The following is an 18,292-nucleotide window of genomic DNA, read 5'->3' as shown; positions in this document are numbered from 1 at the left end:
ACATTATTTGGATGAAATCGTCGACCAAATGAGCCGACGTCCAAATGTGGTCTGTTTTCTTCATTTTTAGACAAAAAACACATTTTTTGACTTCCGGAGGCACCTAAGAATCTGACTAAGCGCTATAAAGCATATTTTGCTGGAAAATTTTGCAGAAAACGCGAGAAAATTGAGAAAAACATCTCGTGCGAACGAGACACCAATAGAGATGTATACCTCCGTCTCACTTTCACTTAAGCGATAGCGCCATAAGTTGCAGCGGAAATTTTTTGAAACTCAAATAAAAACATTTTTTTCTCCAGCCAAATAAGAAAATTTAAGGAAATTCAAGAAAAATCACAAGAAAAACGAATTAATTCGAATTAAAAATTATAGAAAAAGAATTAAAAAAGATAAAGCATCGTGAATGCCGGCGTGACAATCCAATTTTAGACGTACTTTCGTGAAAATTCGTCTAATGAATCGGTACCTCTTGAATATTTCCTATTTAGGAACGAATTTCCGGTAATAAAATCCTGACCAAAAAGCAAGATTTGGAAGTAAAAAACGCTTTAAAAATTTTCCCAGTGGCCTCCAGAAGGTTGTAAATAAGAAAAATCCTGTACCATTGGACAATACAACAGTTCAGTCTGCACTGGAACTTGCTCTTCAGCGTCTTCATCCCAGAAATCCCATTGAGGTTGTCGTTGCCAGTCGTACGGATTGTGGGGTTCACGCGCTCCATTCAGCAGTTCATGTGGATCTCCTGCGGCACAATGGGGAGCCGTACGTTGAGCGCCACATTACGCAACTTCTGAATCACTCCTTCACTCGTGACGGGCTGTTTGTTCGAATCTTGAGCACAAGACGTGTTCCCAGGACATTTCACTGTCGCTTCAACGCCAGGGAGAGGAGCTACCTCTATCGTGTGGCTATTGCAAAGAACTTCCAGGTGCCAGAAGATCAGCAGAGTCGAGCACGAAGGTTGAACTTTGTACCCATTGAGGAGATTAATCGCTGCTACTTTGTATCGTGAGTCGTCCCGGAATGTATCCCAATTGATGATTCCCTGACTAAAGATTGCTTCATTCTTGCAGGAATCCCCTTGTGGATATTGAGAAGGCAAAAGAAGCAGCTAAACAAATTGAAGGACTTCACGACTTCCGGACGTTTATGTCTGCAACGAAAGACAACAGAGATCATGCATTTTTCGCCCTGAGGAAGCTCTCAGAGATCACCATTAGTCCTGGAAAGTCTCTCACAACACTTGAAAATAGATGTCGTACTGATAAGCTCTATAATTTCTTCGATATTCGCTTAAAAGGTAAATCTTTCGTCTACAAGCAAGTCCGGAGGATTGTTTCCACCCTTCTGGCTGTTGGAGAGGGGAAATTGTCGCAAAAAGATGTGTATGAGATGCTAACAATCCCCAGTAAGCACACGTGGCCTAGTTTTCTCGAAATAGCCCCTCCGTACGGGCTCTATCTCACCAAAATCACATACAACGAGGAAGATTTGCAATTTCCAGCACAAAATGAGTCTCCTGGAGAAGATTCAAGCACGTCGTAGGTGCTTACGGACTTGTGATACCCTCGTCACGTACCCCGATGGATCACAGGTCATTGAACGAGCCACCGAAGTTATCCCAATGCAAAATTCAACATATGGCTTTGTTGTGGACACGAAACCCGATCCGGAAGCTGCTGAAATTCTTCCTGGGAAGCTCTTTCTTGGCTCCCAGGATGCCGTGGATGTGGAACGTCTCCTGCGCCTTGGTGTGACGCATGTCCTCAGTGTTGGCATTGAATGCCCCATACTTCTGCCGCCATCAATTGAAAAGCATCACATTGCATGCCTAGACGTTCCGGAATATCCCCTCTATCAGCTAGTCCGGGAAGCGAGGGTATTCATCAATGTGGCACGTGAGACGGGAAGTGTCCTTGTGCATTGCAATGCTGGAATTTCCAGATCTGTCGCCATTGTTGTGGGATACTTAATTCTTGAAGAGAAAATCCCACTAGCCGAAGCCATGGAGATGGTTCGAAGGAAGCGACCAGGTGCAAAGCCCAATGATGGATTTATGAAGCAACTTCAGGAGCTTGCGGACAAAGTTTTGGGGCCAAAAACGTAGAAAGTGTAGTGTTGATGACGGCAGAGTAGTGGACTGTATTTGCTATAAGCTATATATTTTAGTCAATTGGGGGAGAATAAACGGTCGGGCAATTATATCTAAAACTATCCTAATAATATCTTCTTACATATTTTTCGACTGAGCTTCTTCGAACTCCCTTTTCACCTTTCCAGACATTTTCTATTTCTTTATCAATTCCTGTTTGAATAAAGTTATCAATGAATCCCTCTTCCTATTTCTACTTAACCTCACTTTTACTTGGGCGATTTTCCCTACTCCTTTTCAGCGGGTATTTGTTGTCTTCCGCTATATTCTACCTACATAAACAATCTATAAGAATTCATCCTTTGATTACATATAAATTTAACAACTTTCGGCTATTTTTTACTATGATAATTCCTTATTTTCCTCGCGATAATTTCCACACGCTTTCTCTGACTTATTTCATCACAAAATGGCTATTTTCGCCTTTCGCCGATTTCGCCCAGGCCTACTTTCTACTTCTCAAAATCAAACTTCCATCGTTGTAGAAATAAATACAGTCGTGACCTCGTGGTAGGACCGTCGTCAAAATGACTTCTCCGCGGTAAAACGGCTTCAGAATGAGGAATTTTGCCTTCGCAGTGGGACAATTAGTATCCTACCTTTCCAATAGTACTAATTGTCCCACTGCGAAGGCAAAATTCTTAATTCTGAAGCCGTTTTACCGCGGAGAAGTCATTTTGACGACGGTCCTACCACGAGGTCACGACTGTATAAATATTTTCTTCAAATTTTATTTCTCTTTAATTACAAAATAAATGGGATTAGAATTTAAGACTGAATCCAGGCCCCATGGCCATTTGTCGGGCATCCAGGAGATTCCCGCCAAGATGGAATCCCGATGGGTTGTCTGCGCCGTCGTCTCCACCGAGCTGCTTAAACTGCCCCCCTCCGGATGGGGGCTTTGGACTCGACGCGAGTGCCTTCCGGGCTCCGAGTTCACTCTTTGCCGGCCACGTGGGAAACATTGCGGGATCAATGGGTAGTGGAAGTTCCTTGAAGTAGTTACTCTTAAGCGCCTGCTCAGCCGTTAGCCGCTGCTTCGGATCATACGTCAGCAATCCCTGGAGCAGAGACAAGCCCAATTCACTGGTAAGATGGGCAAATTTCTTCCTCAACTGCGACACGGGGTATTCTGTGAAGGTCATCTTCTGCACAGCCGGAAGTTCTCCATACCCAGGCCAGATTTTCTCATTTGGCGTACCCAAATCCTTGAAGATACGATTGAGTTGATCAATTTCGGATTTCCCGGGGAAGAGAGCCGTCATGGCGAGGAATTCAGCAAAAATGCATCCAACAGACCACACATCAATGGGTGTTGAGTACTCCTTGCAGCCGAGCAGGAGTTCCGGAGCACGGTACCACAGTGTAACCACCACCGATGTATAGGGCTTCAGTGGTGACCCATATTCACGTGCAAGACCAAAATCACCCACCTTGAGAATACCTTTGTGGGACAGAAGGAGATTGGAAGTCTTGAGATCACGATGGAGGATCCAGATATCGTGCAGATGAGCCACAGCTCGTAGTAATTGCTGCGTGAGGCATTTCACCTCACCCGGAAGGAAAGCCTGCTTCTTGTGCTTCATTGTCTCCATGAGACTCTTCAAATCATGCTCCACGTAATCCATTACGATGAAAATCTTATCCATATTGCTGCCAACAACAATCTCCCGTACAGTCACAATGTTCGGATGCTGCCCCTTGAGGAGGGTATTAATCTCCCGGAGTGAAGTTATCGGGAAGCCCTCTTTCTCCTTTTCCATCTTGAGTCGCTTCAGGGCCACAATCTCCTCCGTTCGCTTATCCTTGGCACGATAAACCACCCCGTAGGTACCCTCCTCGATGCGATTGAGACACTGGAATTCCTCCACAGAGCGACAACCCTGCAATGCTGGGAAATACGATGGGAGATCATCTTCCGGAGCTTTTTCCTTCACACTCGGTGTCGTCCCCAATGGACTTGCATCGGCTGCAGTTCCTTCTTCTGCAACCTTTTCCTCCCTATCGTCGTCCTCTTCGAAGATTTGTGAACGCTGAAATGACAAAAAATAAAAGAAAATTTACAATCAAGAACAAAATCAATCAAAAGAGACGAGCAAACTCACCTCATTGTCTCCCTTTTCGCGCCTTCCGGAACTCCTGGATGACGCCCGGGAATTGATGGATTTGGAATCAGACGAACCCGAAGCTGTGCCACTATTTGATGCTGACCCGGAACGAGATCTTGGAGTATGACTCTTCGATTTGGAGCTATTTCGCGATGAATTTCGATGCCTATGCTCGGATTTTGAGAGATCCCCAACGGAGAGGGGGCTATTTGGGATATCCTCCTCTTCTTCCTCATCGGAATTCTGGGAATCATCGTAGGAACCACTTGATTCGGAATCCGAAGCTGAATCCTCTTCCTCGTCGTCCTCTTCGGACTTATCAGACACCGTTATGACAGACTCCTCGTGAACTTTCTTCCTCTTGTGACTCCGTGGTGCTTCTTCGTCGTGCCGATGCCGTTTTTGGGTGGATTCCCCGTCATCACGACGCTCCTCACGGCGTAACTCACGCCTGGCACGCAGCTCCTCACGCGCCTGCTCTTTGCGTTTGCTTGTCTCTCGATCAATTTCAAGGAGTTTGGCCCGCCTGGCAGCTTGCTCTGGGTCCTCAAATCTTGCCATTTGCTGCTCATGACGTCCCTCCCGTTGACCCCTCGATGAACTCGGATGCTCCCCATAGTTCTCCGGGCTATCAATGTCCTCCACATTGCGCCTGTGATCCCGATAATCCCGTCGGCGTTCGTGCGAAGACTTCTTCTCCGGATGTTGGTACTTTTGCTGCTGCCGCCTATCGTAATTCTCCCCCTGATGGTGCTTCTGTGCCTGCATTTCAGCCTCCATTTTGTGGCGCTTACTCAGCAAATGACTCCGAAGGTCCTCCAACATGCGATCTGCTTCGGATTTCTCCTGCGGACTACTCCGGTAGCGCTCATGTTCACCTTTCCGGTAGCTTTCCCGCGGACGTGGAGCGTAGTGCTTCCCTCGGTCCTCATTTGAATGCCTCCGTGGTCCCTGATGGTGGTAATCACCCCTATGGTGACCCCCGTGGCGTCTATCGTGCCTTTCCGGACGTTCCGTGTGCCCACCACTGCTACGATGTCGATGATCTCGCGAATGACGCTTCTCCTTGTACCCACCGCGTTTGTCGCGACTCCTCTCGTGACTCCTCATTGCCTGTGGGGGTTTAATGTCCAGCGAATCCTCAGTTGCATCAGCATCAGCAAAACTGTTGGCAAAAAAAAAGTAAATTAGCAAGAATGCTAAAAAATTCCATTGTAAAAAAAAACTCCTCAAACTAACCTTTCTTCTGGGGATCTCACTTGTCCGTCTTCACTTAAATCCTCCGCTCCAGATGCATCATCGTATCCACTCATGTTTATTTCACTTTATTTATTTATTTTCTCGCAGAGTTTTCCCAATTTTTTTACAACTTTCCTCGAGCAAGGATATTTTGTGAATGAGCCAAAACGTTTGCTTTCGCTGCGAGGAAAACTTTTTTTGACAGCTGTCACATAACTGTCACATAGCTCGACAAAAACAATGTCAGTTCTTGTGGGTGAGATAATCTTTTTTTTCTCCGCTTCCTGCATCAGGATTACATTGATTTCCTGTTTTGACCTTCAAAGAAGTTACGGGGAAGTTTTTAATTTTGTTTTTGGTATCTTTGGTGGGTTGTTTTTTAGGCGGTGGCACAGGATTTATTGGCAAACGACTGACAACACTGCTGACATCTAGCGGATATGATGTGAAAGTCGTTTCTCGTATGCCGGGAATGAATCGGATTACCTGGCATGATTTGGAAGCAAATGGTCTGCCCCGGGGGACAACAGCTGTAGTCAATGTTGCTGGACAGAATGTTCTGGATCCTACACGGCGATGGACTCCAGGGTGAGGGATCTATCTATTTAAATCCTCTTCCTGCCTCCAGAGATCATAAAAATGAATTCCCTGTTGCAGATTCAAACAGAATGTCTGGAATTCCCGTGTTAATAGCACAGCTTCAATGGTGAAGGCCATCACAAAGGCCCCCGCGGAGTCTCCTGGGGTATTTGTGAATGTCTCCGGAGTCAGTTTGTACCCCTCAGCTGGTACCGAATCATGTGAAATCTACGACGAAGACCATCCAGGTGTGGAATATGACTTTATGTCACGTCTCTGCTTTGCCTGGGAAGCTGCAGCTGATGTACCCCAATCAACGGGCTGGCGTGGAGTACGGCTGAGAACTGGGGTTGTTCTGGGACGCGAAGGTGGAATGATTGGAAATATCTATCTGCCCTTCTGCCTTGGATTGGGCGGTCCAGTGGCATCGGGGCATCAACCACTACCGTGGATTCACATTGAAGACCTCTGTGCCATTATTCTTCTGGCCCTGAAGAAGTCAGACTTCCAGGGAGCTGTGAATGCCGTAGCGCCGCAAATTGTCACGAATGCGGAATTTTCAAAGGCTTTTGCCAAAGCCCTAAGGCGTCCGGCACCCTTTAGAATCCCTGAACCCATCCTAAATGCAATGTTTGCCCGGGAACGTGCTGTCCTGCTCACCACAGGTCCCCGTGTAGCCTCTAAACGTCTCCCTGAGCTGGGATTCACATTCAAATATCCGGACATTAATTCGGCGTGCATGGAAGTAGTCGGGAGGAAACGGTAGAGAGAACTTCCTTGTGAGAGGGAGATGGGGCATGTTCCTGCTGCGATTATTTATTTGCCTATTTATTGAAATTTTATTAGTTGGTAATTAAATGGTAATTTTTAACAGGTAGAAAAAAATTCCCTTCCAGGAATAACGAGTTAATAAAACCCAAAGGATTATAATTAAATAAGCATTATAATTTACTTAAGCCCCCTTTTTATAGTTTTCTACAAAAAAAATGACAAAATTTACGTTTCCAGCAAAGTTTCCTGGGGCCTCAGGGAGTCTTGAGATGAAAGATAACTCACAGAAAGTTCTGGACAGCATTCCTCCAGCATTGCCGTTGCCAATTTCATTTGTGTGGCTTGAACTTCATCCACCGGAAGGGTTAGGGTGAGTTTCTTCAGCTGTGGCAGACGATAGAGAGCAGAGAGGCCTCTGTATGTGATACACGTTCCACTCAAATCCAATTCTTCCAGAGCTTCACACTCACTCCCGGACACTCTGTCCAGGCACCAATCATCAAATGTGGCAACGTCCCGAAAGCTGAGGTACCGCATAAAGAATAAACGTCTCAAATTCTCCAATCCCTCGTAGTACAAAACCATCCGGGAGCAATCAAGGGCTTCCACTTTGTATTTGGGATCATGAAATTTCGGTACATTATACTCCACAGCATCCTTCTCCATTTTTATCCACTCCTTAGCACCCACAAAGCGTACCCGGCCACCGCGGAAAACGATAAAATGTGCCGCCGCCAGGTCAGAACCCAGCATATCATGTCGTTCCTGATTGAATGATTGCATTGCTCGATTCATTTTCTCCCTCTTCCGCACATACCAGCGCTTCACACTTGACACCGATAAATCCCATGGCTGCTGCATCATTGTAATAAAATCCGCATTCTCATTCTCCGGAGCAAAGAGCCCCAATTTACTGGACCACTCATTCCGCTGACCCATTGTTTCCCTCCATTCCAGTTTCACCTTTTCCTGCACTATTTTATCACGTTCCTCCTTGAGGATTTTCTTGCCTTTCGTGTGGGTGCAAAAGGATGCAACGGTGTAACGCAAATGGGGCGCTATGCCCGGAATTCGAGTGATTTTCAACATTTTATCTTCTTTTTCACATTTAGAGCAACAAATGTGAGGTTATGGTACGAAACTCACAAGCCAATCAGCTGGAGCTGTGAGAAAACAAAAAAATTAACACTTAAAGGATTTAATTCAAAGTTATGCAGAAGACGACTTTGGCCATTTTGACCAGAATTTTTAGGAAAAATGACAAAATTAAAATATTTAGAGCTACCTAATGATCCATTTTCTGAAAATTTGAGGAAACGTAACCTCAAAACACTGACCAAGAGAGAATTAAAAATGGTCACAGTGACCAAATTCGTCCTCCACACAGTTTCAATCAAACACTTATAAAAATCCTTAAAAAAAAAAAACAAAATCCAGAAATCAAATTTATCTACATTTTATTCCATTTTTAGTAAGTTTTTACATAATTAAGAAGATATATAATTAAATTTTCATATCAATACGACGCGATTCTATCTCAAAACTTACAGAATTGTTTTTTCCAGTTCTATTTAACTTTTCTTCTTCTTTTTTTTTAAATTACTTTCCTTGATATTTATAAATTACCAAGAAAAGAAAAACGAGGCTTTCTTTTTTTTTTAATTATATAAATATAACTTCTAATACATGAAATTTTTCTCTTTTTAAATTAATTTATAAGTATAATAATTATTATATGTATAAAAAAGCATTTAATGTCTATGAAAAAAAGTATTTTACTTACAAATAAAAAAAGAGAAAGATAGTTTTTTTTTATGGCGCCGTGTAATTTTCCCCTCATATCTAATAGCTAGATATTTATTTTTTTTTGTTTTCTCTTAATTCCATGACATTATTATTTTCTTTTATTCCGCGCTCGTCATTTTGGTTTTTTTTTTTTTATTTATTCACCCCTTCCGGAAGTTTGCGGGCGGCTTTTTTTCTTCTTCTTAAATCTCCTCCTTCGCTTTTAGCGTCCTTTTAAATTGACAAAGAAACTAATAATTTATTTTATTCAAACAAAAAGAAATATTGTTTTTTTTTTTCTTTGCTCTTTCCCGGAAAAAGTGACTGCGGAAGAGACTCGCGAGTGTTGATTAGAAAAATAAAGAGAACTTAAACAAAAAAAAAAAAAAAGAATTTGATAGCGCTGTAATTCCGTGTCAAGAGCATTTTGTGTGTGGATTAGAATTTGAATCCTTCTATCGGAACGTCCTGATCGAAAACAATCATTGTTTCGTTCTCTTCAACCTAAAAAAAAAAAGAAAAATTAATAAATTTTCAATGAAAAAAGAAAAGAAAAAAGTAAAACTCACCTCTTCACTGAAGAATTGTCTAATAATTTCGTATGCCAACTTGTAAATATCTACATTCTCATGATTCTGTAGCTCCTCAATCTTGGACATTCCGTCGCATTCCTCAATCATAGCTGCAATCTCACCAACATGAGAACCACCCATTTTTAGCATGTTGTGTATCCCATCGAGAACGACCTGAAATGAAGGATTTTAAAAGGTTTTTTCTTGTTCGTTTTTTTTCTTCTTCTTTCACTCGAAGTTTATTTATCAGTTTCATCAGGTACTGGTCTAGAAAAATGTTCAACAATAATTTTTTTATACCAATTCAAAAAGTTGTTGAATAATGTATAATTCAATCAGTTTTTGAAACGTGTTAAAAAAAATTTTCTTCCAATAAAAGAAGAGACGTTTTAAGAGGGGTCTCTTTTAAGAGCTAGTAAAAATAAATATTTTTATTTTTCTTGGGGTTTTTCTTAAACTTAGTTTTCTAGTATTCAAGTATTGACGAGTAAGAAAATCACTTTTCTCTATCTTAAGTGCCAGGCCATCTTGAGATTTTCCTAAAAACACAAAGGTAGGTTTTTCTCAGGTTCTACTGGATGGATTTTGATGGAGTAAAAAGAAAATGAAAGAGGAAGCATTAGCAGAGAATGTACCGGAACAGATTTTAGAATTTCGACTCAGAAGTTGAGAAAAACAAATAAGAATATTTGTCTACTTTTCACAGCTTCTAAGTCGAAATTCAAAATTCTGTTCCGGTACATTCTTCGTTGATGCTTCCACTTTCATTTGCTTTTTACCCCAACAAAATCCATCCAGTAGATAATGAGAAAAACCTACCTTTGTATTTTTAGGAAAATCTCAAGATGGCTTGGCACGTAAGATGGAGAAAAGTGACTTTCTTACTCGTCAATACTTGAATAGGGGAGGGCGGGGCTAATAAAGTCACTTAAGGGTTTGGAAAAAGCTTAAAATATCATATTTCCTAGCTAGATAGAACAAAATGATCTGAGAAAGAGTTGTAGGGCAAGAAATATCCTAAAGAATTGAGCTATACATTTTGCTTTATCTGTTTGGGAAATATGATATTTTGAGCTTTTTCTAAACCCTTAAGTGACTTTTTTAACCCCGCTCTCCCCTACTTGAAAACTAATTGTAAGTTGAAGAAAAACCCCAAGAAAAAAACATTTATTTTTACTAGCTCTCAAAAGCCCTTAAAACGTGAATTTAGTCTTTTTTTTTTCATTAAAAAATATTCAAAACGTTCAACTTTTCCAAAAATCTAAGAATGTATGAAAATCTAAACATTTAGTGATCTCAATCACCCAACTATATCTAGCAGAAAAGATTAAAGAAAAACAAAAAAAAAAAAAGACTTACATTGATAACCTGCGTATCGCGGCAGGTGAGAAGTTCACAGAAGGGTGGAATGGCACCCTCCTCGACAAGTCGCCACACTTGATGCCTGTTGCCACTAATTGTGAGATTGCTGATGGCCCAGGCGCTCTCCTTTTGCGTTTGGAATTCACCCTTGGCCAGATTCTCAATTATCTTGGGCAGAAGGCCGGCATCGATGACAGCTTGTACCTGTGTCTGATTGCCAGCTGTTATATTTGAGAGGAACCACACGGCCTCCTTGCGAATCTTCTCCTTCTGGTGACTCAGCAATGCCGGGAAGTACGAGAGGGCGTCACAATTGAGCACCGTCTGAGTCTGATCATCACTACCCGTCACAATGTTCCCAACTGCACGTAGAGCTGCAGTTTGAACCTACAAAAAAAGGAGGATGGATTAAGTGATTGTTTTTCAGGGAAAATGGGATTCAGTGTGTTTGTTACCTTCACATCCATGTGAGCTAGGAGTGGGATGAGCTTCGGTACGACTCCACAGTCAATGACAAGTTGAATTTGCTCATTACCACCATCTGTGAGATAGCTGAGCGCCCAGACAGTGTCTACGAGGATATTAATGTCAGTGTGATGGATGAGAACATTGAGTGCGGGCAGAATCTCAAGAATTGTGGCCGTAGGTGGTGGTGGCTCCTTGTTTCGGCATAAATTCACAATGACCCACGTAACATTGCGCAAGAATGGGATTGGTGTGTTGGCCTTTATGAAGGACAACAGCGGCTGCACCACACCGTGTTTTATCACAAAGTCCCTCAAGTGTGGCCCATCTCCAATGATATTCCCGAGTGCCCACACGGCTTGTTCGCAAACATTGGGTGCCGGAGATGAGAGGAGCTGCAGGAAGAGCGGCACAGCACCCGCCTTGACAACCTCATTTGTCTGATGGGACGTACCCGAAGCAATATTCGTGAGTGCCCACGCAGCCTCGAATTGCAGCATTGACTGATCATGCCTCTCCAGGCACTGCACGAGTGTCGGAAGGATCCCACTTGCAATTAAATCATCAATTGGGGGATTCCGATCTGATGACAGGAGACGCCGTGCTGACTGTACGGCTGCCAATTGCTTTTCCGGATTCGATGCATCAGCTGCATTTTCCACAAGTTTAAACAAATTCAACGATGACAGGTTATCATCTTCATCTGTGGAATCCACAACCGGAACATTGCGACGCTTTAGAATTGTCTCCTCACGCTTATTCTTTCTCAGCTCTACAGTTACTTCGTTGCGACGTCTTCGCATTTCCTGCAAAATTATTTTGTATAAAACAAATTTTTTAAATTTCCTTTAGACACATAACCTAACTTTTTTTTTTCGTGGTGGTCTTTTGAATCACCCACTTGCATATCCCTTTGGATACGTCAATGGGACATTTAACTGACGAATTTTCCCCTTTGTCCTCCCAAATTGACAATTTTCACCCAGAAAATCCCCAAATCCATCGTATTTTCACCCAAAGGACATTTATTGAAGCAAATGGGGCAATTTAAAGGAAAACAAATTGATTTTTCTTGGGAAAATTCAAGAAAACCCGTCGAAAGAAAGGTCTCCAAGGGTGTGGAGACTTGGCACAAGGTGATTGGTTCAGAGTCTCCACACGCATTTTCACACCTTTTGCATGCTGGAAAAGCCCCCCAATAACCCACAGGGCGCTTTCCACTTACGCATTTGCGCCAATCTAATACGAATTATACTTACATCTTGATCCTTTCCTTTATTTTTGAAGACTTGCATGCGATTTTTGGACTGATCTGTTGACGCCATTTTAAAGTCACGGAGAATGTGCGAATTTTCAATTTGTTCTACAGCACAGACCGTGCGACCTTTTCACCAAATAACCCGTATTTCGTGGCGCGGGGGCACTCCTTTAACACCCAATGTACTTTTAAACTACGGAAAATGGGAATTTTTTCACGGAAATTCAAGAGCCAGATTTTAGGGAAAAATTCTTCTTATTCTTCAATTTGACACAAAAGCACACTAAAAAATTCACCCAAAAGAAAGTCTCCAATTTCCCATGAACTTCCAATGACATTCCCATGGAATGTCGAGCGCGGGCTCTTTCAAAATTATTTTTTATTCTAAAAATGAATTTTATTAATTCTTTTGGGGGAGCTATGAATTTCCGGAGAGACTAAAACAGAGCCATTGTTGGGGGATTTCAAATAAATCCAGCTGATGGGGCGAGTAGTCACTGTGAAATGGCACGTGCCAGTGATTGTTGACCTCATGAGCTGCCACGGAGAACGTTGGGGGTGTCTGGAAGATAACTTTCGTGCCAGGAGAGTAGTCCAAACGGTATTGGTGGGTATGTTGCCACTTCCTGAAGGTATTTCGGAGTTCATCAGAGCCAAGGAGAAAAGCATGCGTCCTCATGAGATCTCTGGACACGATGCAGCAGTGCTTTCCACTTGAGAGGGCAGCAAATAGGAGGAAAGGATCATCGTGGGAGAGATTATCCGTGAGAAACACCTTTGCCTGCCCCTTGAGGACATTTAGCTGTTCTTTGGGCCACCTACTCATGTGTTCGCGCCCCAAAACGAGAACTTTCTGCCCCTTCCGGGAAAAGTGTCTCACAACGTTGATTAAATTCCTCGCCTGGATTTCCGTTGAGCGTCCTGTACCCTTTGAGAGGGCCACATTGAGTCCATCGACAATGCAATCGAAGGGCTGATGCTGCGAAAGGAATTTCTGGAATGCTGCAACTTCCTTTGGATTTGATTTCAAGAAAACATCATCCCGTATTAAGACATCTTTGAGAAATCCCTCCTGAAGTCGCCGAAATTCCTCATCTGACACCTGAACAGGCTTCAGGTGTGTGTGACAAATGGAACAAACTCCATTGTCATCAATGGAACTTCTCCACGAAGGGATTCCTTTCCCATCCAGATGAGCCTCTATTTTTTCAATAACTTCTGTACTTATCTGAAGATCATTGAAGGATAGAAATTGTAGAAATTCCTCAATTGACTCTCCATCCACTCTGCTACAGAAGTCAATCCAAGCAGTCAAGGCTGAACATCGGGGAATCCGGGAATCTCGAAGACTCTTTGCAATCACCCGGAGAGCAATATCCTTCTCCCCATTGCGGAATGCCGCTGAAATGGTGTACGTGTAGGCGGCAATTGTTGGTGTGCACATAAAAGAATTATTTTGCAGCAACTCCAGACATTCACGCCAACGGGAAGTTATTGAGAGTCCAGCAATGACTCCTTCGGCGGTATTTACATCGAAAACAGGGAATTTGCTCTTCAATTTCTCAAACAGAGCTACAATTTCATCCTCCTCCTCTGCTGAGAGAGCTCTCTCACATGCAACAGCATGATATACACGCATCAAACGCGTGAGGGTGGCACAATTTGCTCCTGGAATCTCGGGATCTTCTTCCAGGAACTTCACAAAACATTTAGCAGCTTGTAATTTTTTCGTTGAAATACAAAATCCCAGAATTGTTGCATCAACATTGGCAGGTGTAAGACGTCTTGTGCTGGTGACCATTTGAGCACGAAGCATTCGCCACTGGGTAGCTTCTGGTTGTGTGTAGGTTTCCAGGAATTCCGCCATAGTTTCTTCCGTTGATTTTTCCGCTTTAAACAGGAGTTTCTTCCTGTTTACCCATCCTGGATAGGTAGTTGAGACATTTCTCTGTCCACCACGTATGGATTTACACACTGTCCTCAAGAAATTCATCTCAAGACTCCCAAGAAAACTTTCTCTCCCTTCTCTATTCTTCGGGGAAAATGTGAGGTTATGTTGTTACTAAATGTGAGGTTAAAATGACTTCTTCGCGCAGGAAGTTGCACCAGGAAAGGTGAAAATGCAGAGAAAATCAAGGAAATTCAAAGAAATAAAAGACCTTTGATTGCAGATAAATGTCTTTGCTGAAACCCCAAATATTTATCAAAAGATTTAACGCAAAAAATGAATTACAACCTCCAAAAGTTTGGAGCAAAAAATAATAAAATAAAAACAATAAATTAGTCATCATCTGAGTCTGAATTGGATTCTGACAAGCAGAGATCCCGGCTGAGGCTGATCAAATGTGTGGGTATCACACCGTTTTCCATGTGATTACTCGGCGTGTTGTCCTGACCACGAGAGCTCTGTGTGCTGTCGGAATCGGAATCACTCCCACTCGATTCGGAATCTGAGGAAGTGTCTGAGGATGAGAGAAGGTCGGGTTCTGCAACACTATTGCCACTACTTCCGGTGGCAAGATTCGTGGTACTTGTGGAGGAGGAACCAAAATCCGAAACTGCCTCCGTGGCAACAATGGGCATTGAGGCGCCTACAGAGGCAATTTGGGACGCTTGCGATGGTTGATTCGTGACTGGTGGCACGAGATCGTCGTCCAGTCCAATAATTGGAATACTGGGCAGTGTAGACTGTCCATTATTTGCGTTCCAGCTGCAACAGAAAAGACGTTAAAATCAGGACAAATGTACCAACTAAACTGTGTAAAAAAAACTTACGCTGGAGCTGATTGGGGACTCTTGTGGTGTGGATAAGAAGGAGATCCTTGATGTGGAGAATTCTTGGGCACAAATCCAGCTGAAAAGGAAGAAAAAGAGCAACAATTAATCATTTGAAAGGGGCCCTCCTCATTAAAACTTACTTATTGCATTCTTGCGGACGCCAGTGGAGACTTTAGTCTTGGATGAGGTTCGCTGTGTTAGATTTTCCGTGACAATTTTGGGCACAACAGGAGGAGGCACATTCTTATTCGTTGACTCAGTGCGTGTCTTCTTCACCTGGATATTGTGATGAAGCCTCTCCAGCGTCACCTGCCCCGTGTTCTTGTCCACAATCAGGACACATTCCTTCGTGTAGTTCTTCTGGTTTCCCTTGAAAACTGTCTTTGGGACACCTGAACTATCCAGATGGGGTACAGTCACGGTAACCTGATTGTTGGAGCCAACATTCAGTATGGCCATTTTGCTGGGATCAACGCTGGCAGGCTTGAAATCATCTGCAAAATGCAAAAAAAAAAAATTTCCATCCTCTCTCTCCCCACTCGCAAACACCAATAATGCATTTTACTCACATTTCAGCGTGTGAAAAGACGTCCCGGCATTGGGATTTGTGAATGTGGTGCCCAACTTCAATTCCCTCACCTCTCTGCCCAGGTTCAAGCGATCTTCCATGGCTTCCGGGAGCAATTGAAAATTTTCCCAAAGATTTGGCACTTTTTTTTTCTTTTTTTCCTTTCACTCCTCAACCCATCAAAAGAAATGTGGTGATTTTCTATGCAGAAATCCCATTAAAAGTTTTCTCTGGGCATTCTGCGACATTTTCCGTGGAAGCCTCCGCCATGTTCGATGGATTTGTCTTATTTTGACTACTAGCGCCATATAACTTCCAGCGGAAATTTTTGCAACACTAATTTTGGCGGCAAACTTAGTAGAACAAAATAGTTTTATAAAATTATAAAAAAAAGAAAAAGTGAGAAATAAAAAAAAACATTTGATAGGTATAGTCAAATTAATTATTAAATCAAAAAAAAATTAATAGATTTTTAATTATTTTATGATCGAAAAAAAGTTTTGCATTTTTTGAAATGAAAATATTTCGTTTTTCGTTTTAATTTATAAAAATATTATTCAAAAGATTTTTTTAATTGCTAAAAAAATTAAAAATCAATAAAATGCAAATTGTATTGTTATCTGCAAATAAAAAATTCTACTTTAACACTTGGAGGACCCAACATTTGGCACAACGCGGAGGATCAAATTGGTAATAACTACCAGCTGATAAAATATGCTCAATAATTAATTATTAATCAGTTTATTGAACGAGGATCGAAAGTTTCATTAATTCTCAATCTCCTTCAAGCATTCCTGCACCTAATTACTAAATATATAAATTGAGAAAATTGTCACTGAAAAAAAAATTGCGCACAATCGATGCTAAATTGCCAATTCAAACGACTTTTTTAGCTACAATTTTACATAATTTATTATTGTGCCTAAATCATCACAAACTTTGATTCTTAAAGTAACTTTTTAGTCACTTCCGGCAGTTATTACCAATTTGATCCTCCGCGTTGGATTCTGACTTTGACCTTAATTATCTTCCAAAGAAAAGACTTTTCTCGAGATTTTTTTCTGCTATCTTAAAGTAATTGAAATTCCCTACACATTGATGCTAAATTCATCGAGATAGGTCCAATAGATTTTATTCTGTGACGATTTTTAGGCTCAAATTGGTAGCAAGTACCAGTAAAGTCCTCCGAGTGTTAAGAAAAAATATCGTTTAAATTTCATTTATTGGCTCTGAATAGACGGAGGTGAATTTTGGTTGACGTCCTCGCGAGGAGCATTTTTTTGACACTTGGGGGAAGATTGCGCCAACATAACCTTAAAGCGAATTTTTATGTGCAAAAAAAGTGAAGAATGTGGGAAAAAAATGCATTGCAGTGCCCCGTGGTTGAATTTATTACAAACAAATTCCAAGTTCAAAAATACTTTAACAATAAAAAAGTTTTAAAAAATGAATTCAAAATGGCCGCCAAACAGCATCCTGATCTAATACATTCGTTTTCTTCGTTTGCATGTGAATGAGATGGAAAAATCATCAGCCCAATTCCACATAGTGACGCTAATGGGAAATATTTACCTTTCCAGCCTGACTTCCACTCCTCCTGCCCCCATTCCATTAACATTCTGAAAAGTTTTCACTCGACAGGAAAAGCCACAACATATCGTATTTCACTTCATTAATACGCTCAACAATTGCAAATTGTATTTGCACGATGCGCCTTTTTCATCCCCTTTCTTCCATCCATCCCCTGTGGCTTTTGCACCCCGGGAAACACCCTCTATGCGGATTCTGCAGGCGGGGGTGGGATTTCCATGAGAAAACTCACAATAGAAAAGATAGGGCGGGTATAAAGGTGAAAAAAAATTCTTGGAGAATTTTTGTGGGAAGAGGAGAAGAAAAGATCTTTAAATGATTGAGATATATTTTGGTACACAGAGAGGCCTTCATCAGGTACGAGAATGACCCTTATTTAGAATTAACTTTAAGACATTTTTTCTTTTTTTTTACTTGATCTTGTATTTAAGTCCTCTTCAAATTAATTTCTCTTTATTTAAAATAACAATCAAAAAGGGGTCGATGGGGTCGATTTTGTCAAATCTTTTTCCTTTAACCAAAAAAGTTGTTAAATTTTCACATTTCCTAATATTTGAATCGTCCGCTTACTTTATTTTTCAAAGAATCATTTAAAAAGATCTTAAACTGGAAAAGTAATTTTTCCATTTTACAAAACGACCAAAGAGAAACTAACTGTCAAATCCTTGTATTATTTTTCACAAAATACGGAAAATCTTGCAATTTACAAATTGTCAGAAAAGAAAAGATTTTTGCAAGAATAGATCTCAAAGATTTAGAGAGACTTTCTTGAATGACCCAAATTAATATTTTTTTCAATTATTTTTTTTAATAAGAAAAAATAGAAAATAAAATAATATTTTACACAGTAATCACATAAAAATGAGGGGGTGGGAATGCAAAATATGATGATTAATGTTTTGATGCTGCAGCACCTTCTCAATTAGTGCACGTGCCGATTATCCATTTGGGTAGCATAAATCCCATCATACTCCTGGCACGTGACTTATTCTGAAACAGAAAAATCACCAAGATCCTTCATTATCTTCTACCTGTGTGAATTTTCCACCAATTATCCTCCCC

The 18,292-nt window shown here is 41.5% G+C and overlaps 8 protein-coding genes across 8 annotated transcripts; 3 read left to right on the top strand and 5 right to left on the bottom strand.

The window, feature by feature from the left end:
• The first annotated feature begins 257 nt into the window (after positions 1-257).
• LOC129795136 (tRNA pseudouridine synthase-like 1) lies at positions 258-2,223 on the top strand. The gene is made up of 3 exons (XM_055836183.1): positions 258-504; positions 568-1,011; positions 1,077-2,223. Exons 1-3 carry the CDS (start codon positions 458-460, stop codon positions 1,546-1,548), a joined length of 963 nt encoding a protein of 320 aa, XP_055692158.1. The 5' UTR covers positions 258-457; the 3' UTR covers positions 1,549-2,223.
• On the top strand, positions 1,514-2,223 carry LOC129795137 (dual specificity protein phosphatase 19). Its single transcript, XM_055836185.1, has one exon. The coding sequence runs from the start codon at positions 1,514-1,516 to the stop codon at positions 2,108-2,110; it is 597 nt and encodes a 198-aa protein (XP_055692160.1). The 3' UTR covers positions 2,111-2,223.
• Positions 2,224-2,872: 649 nt separating this feature from the next.
• Positions 2,873-5,746, bottom strand: LOC129795132 (serine/threonine-protein kinase PITSLRE). Its single transcript, XM_055836180.1, has 3 exons — positions 5,503-5,746; positions 4,261-5,428; positions 2,873-4,188 (listed from the first exon to the last, which is right to left on the bottom strand). Exons 1-3 carry the CDS (start codon positions 5,574-5,576, stop codon positions 2,917-2,919), a joined length of 2,514 nt encoding a protein of 837 aa, XP_055692155.1. The 5' UTR covers positions 5,577-5,746; the 3' UTR covers positions 2,873-2,916.
• LOC129795134 (epimerase family protein SDR39U1) lies at positions 5,654-7,016 on the top strand. Its single transcript, XM_055836181.1, has 3 exons — positions 5,654-5,758; positions 5,886-6,090; positions 6,160-7,016. Exons 1-3 carry the CDS (start codon positions 5,743-5,745, stop codon positions 6,845-6,847), a joined length of 909 nt encoding a protein of 302 aa, XP_055692156.1. The 5' UTR covers positions 5,654-5,742; the 3' UTR covers positions 6,848-7,016.
• Positions 7,006-8,013, bottom strand: LOC129795135 (distal membrane-arm assembly complex protein 2). The gene has a single exon (XM_055836182.1). The coding sequence runs from the start codon at positions 7,939-7,941 to the stop codon at positions 7,078-7,080; it is 864 nt and encodes a 287-aa protein (XP_055692157.1). The 5' UTR covers positions 7,942-8,013; the 3' UTR covers positions 7,006-7,077.
• A 279-nt stretch (positions 8,014-8,292) lies between these two features.
• Positions 8,293-12,603, bottom strand: LOC129795128 (importin subunit alpha-3). The gene is made up of 5 exons (XM_055836173.1): positions 12,296-12,603; positions 11,027-11,842; positions 10,569-10,958; positions 9,207-9,383; positions 8,293-9,141 (listed from the first exon to the last, which is right to left on the bottom strand). The coding sequence occupies exons 1-5, from the start codon at positions 12,359-12,361 to the stop codon at positions 9,076-9,078; spliced, it is 1,515 nt and encodes a 504-aa protein (XP_055692148.1). The 5' UTR covers positions 12,362-12,603; the 3' UTR covers positions 8,293-9,075.
• Positions 12,604-12,669: 66 nt separating this feature from the next.
• On the bottom strand, positions 12,670-14,396 carry LOC129795127 (mitochondrial ribonuclease P catalytic subunit). The gene has a single exon (XM_055836172.1). It carries the CDS (start codon positions 14,285-14,287, stop codon positions 12,713-12,715), a length of 1,575 nt encoding a protein of 524 aa, XP_055692147.1. The 5' UTR covers positions 14,288-14,396; the 3' UTR covers positions 12,670-12,712.
• Positions 14,397-14,459: 63 nt separating this feature from the next.
• LOC129795131 (ell-associated factor Eaf) lies at positions 14,460-15,854 on the bottom strand. Its single transcript, XM_055836179.1, has 4 exons — positions 15,642-15,854; positions 15,213-15,566; positions 15,070-15,148; positions 14,460-15,004 (listed from the first exon to the last, which is right to left on the bottom strand). Exons 1-4 carry the CDS (start codon positions 15,739-15,741, stop codon positions 14,575-14,577), a joined length of 963 nt encoding a protein of 320 aa, XP_055692154.1. The 5' UTR covers positions 15,742-15,854; the 3' UTR covers positions 14,460-14,574.
• Positions 15,855-18,292: the final 2,438 nt, after the last annotated feature.

This window comes from Lutzomyia longipalpis, chromosome 4, assembly GCF_024334085.1.
Source record: "Lutzomyia longipalpis isolate SR_M1_2022 chromosome 4, ASM2433408v1".
Classification (NCBI taxonomy): Eukaryota; Metazoa; Arthropoda; class Insecta; order Diptera; family Psychodidae; genus Lutzomyia; species Lutzomyia longipalpis.
The sequence above is the reverse complement of the archived record's forward strand: the minus strand, read 5'-3'. Positions and strand labels throughout refer to the sequence as shown.

Coding starts and splice junctions, on each gene's coding strand:
- LOC129795135 (XM_055836182.1), bottom strand. CDS start 7,941: ATGTTGAAAATCACTCGAATTCCGGGCATAGCGCCCCATTTGCGTTAC.
- LOC129795132 (XM_055836180.1), bottom strand. CDS start 5,576: ATGAGTGGATACGATGATGCATCTGGAGCGGAGGATTTAAGTGAAGAC. Junction 5,429..5,502: donor GTGAGATCCCCAGAAGAAAG/GTTAGTTTGAGG, acceptor TTTTGCCAACAG/TTTTGCTGATGCTGATGCAA. Junction 4,189..4,260: donor GCGAAAAGGGAGACAATGAG/GTGAGTTTGCTC, acceptor TTGTCATTTCAG/CGTTCACAAATCTTCGAAGA.
- LOC129795134 (XM_055836181.1), top strand. Junction 6,091..6,159: donor ACACGGCGATGGACTCCAGG/GTGAGGGATCTA, acceptor TCCCTGTTGCAG/ATTCAAACAGAATGTCTGGA.
- LOC129795131 (XM_055836179.1), bottom strand. CDS start 15,741: ATGGAAGATCGCTTGAACCTGGGCAGAGAGGTGAGGGAATTGAAGTTG. Junction 15,149..15,212: donor CGTCCGCAAGAATGCAATAA/GTAAGTTTTAAT, acceptor CTTCCTTTTCAG/CTGGATTTGTGCCCAAGAAT. Junction 15,005..15,069: donor AGTCCCCAATCAGCTCCAGC/GTAAGTTTTTTT, acceptor TTTCTGTTGCAG/CTGGAACGCAAATAATGGAC.
- LOC129795127 (XM_055836172.1), bottom strand. CDS start 14,287: ATGAATTTCTTGAGGACAGTGTGTAAATCCATACGTGGTGGACAGAGA.
- LOC129795137 (XM_055836185.1), top strand. CDS start 1,514: ATGAGTCTCCTGGAGAAGATTCAAGCACGTCGTAGGTGCTTACGGACT.
- LOC129795136 (XM_055836183.1), top strand. CDS start 458: ATGAATCGGTACCTCTTGAATATTTCCTATTTAGGAACGAATTTCCG. Junction 505..567: donor TATTTAGGAACGAATTTCCG/GTAATAAAATCC, acceptor AAATTTTCCCAG/TGGCCTCCAGAAGGTTGTAA. Junction 1,012..1,076: donor AATCGCTGCTACTTTGTATC/GTGAGTCGTCCC, acceptor TCATTCTTGCAG/GAATCCCCTTGTGGATATTG.
- LOC129795128 (XM_055836173.1), bottom strand. CDS start 12,361: ATGGCGTCAACAGATCAGTCCAAAAATCGCATGCAAGTCTTCAAAAAT. Junction 11,843..12,295: donor ATAAAGGAAAGGATCAAGAT/GTAAGTATAATT, acceptor ATAATTTTGCAG/GAAATGCGAAGACGTCGCAA. Junction 9,142..9,206: donor GACAATTCTTCAGTGAAGAG/GTGAGTTTTACT, acceptor TTTTTTTTTTAG/GTTGAAGAGAACGAAACAAT.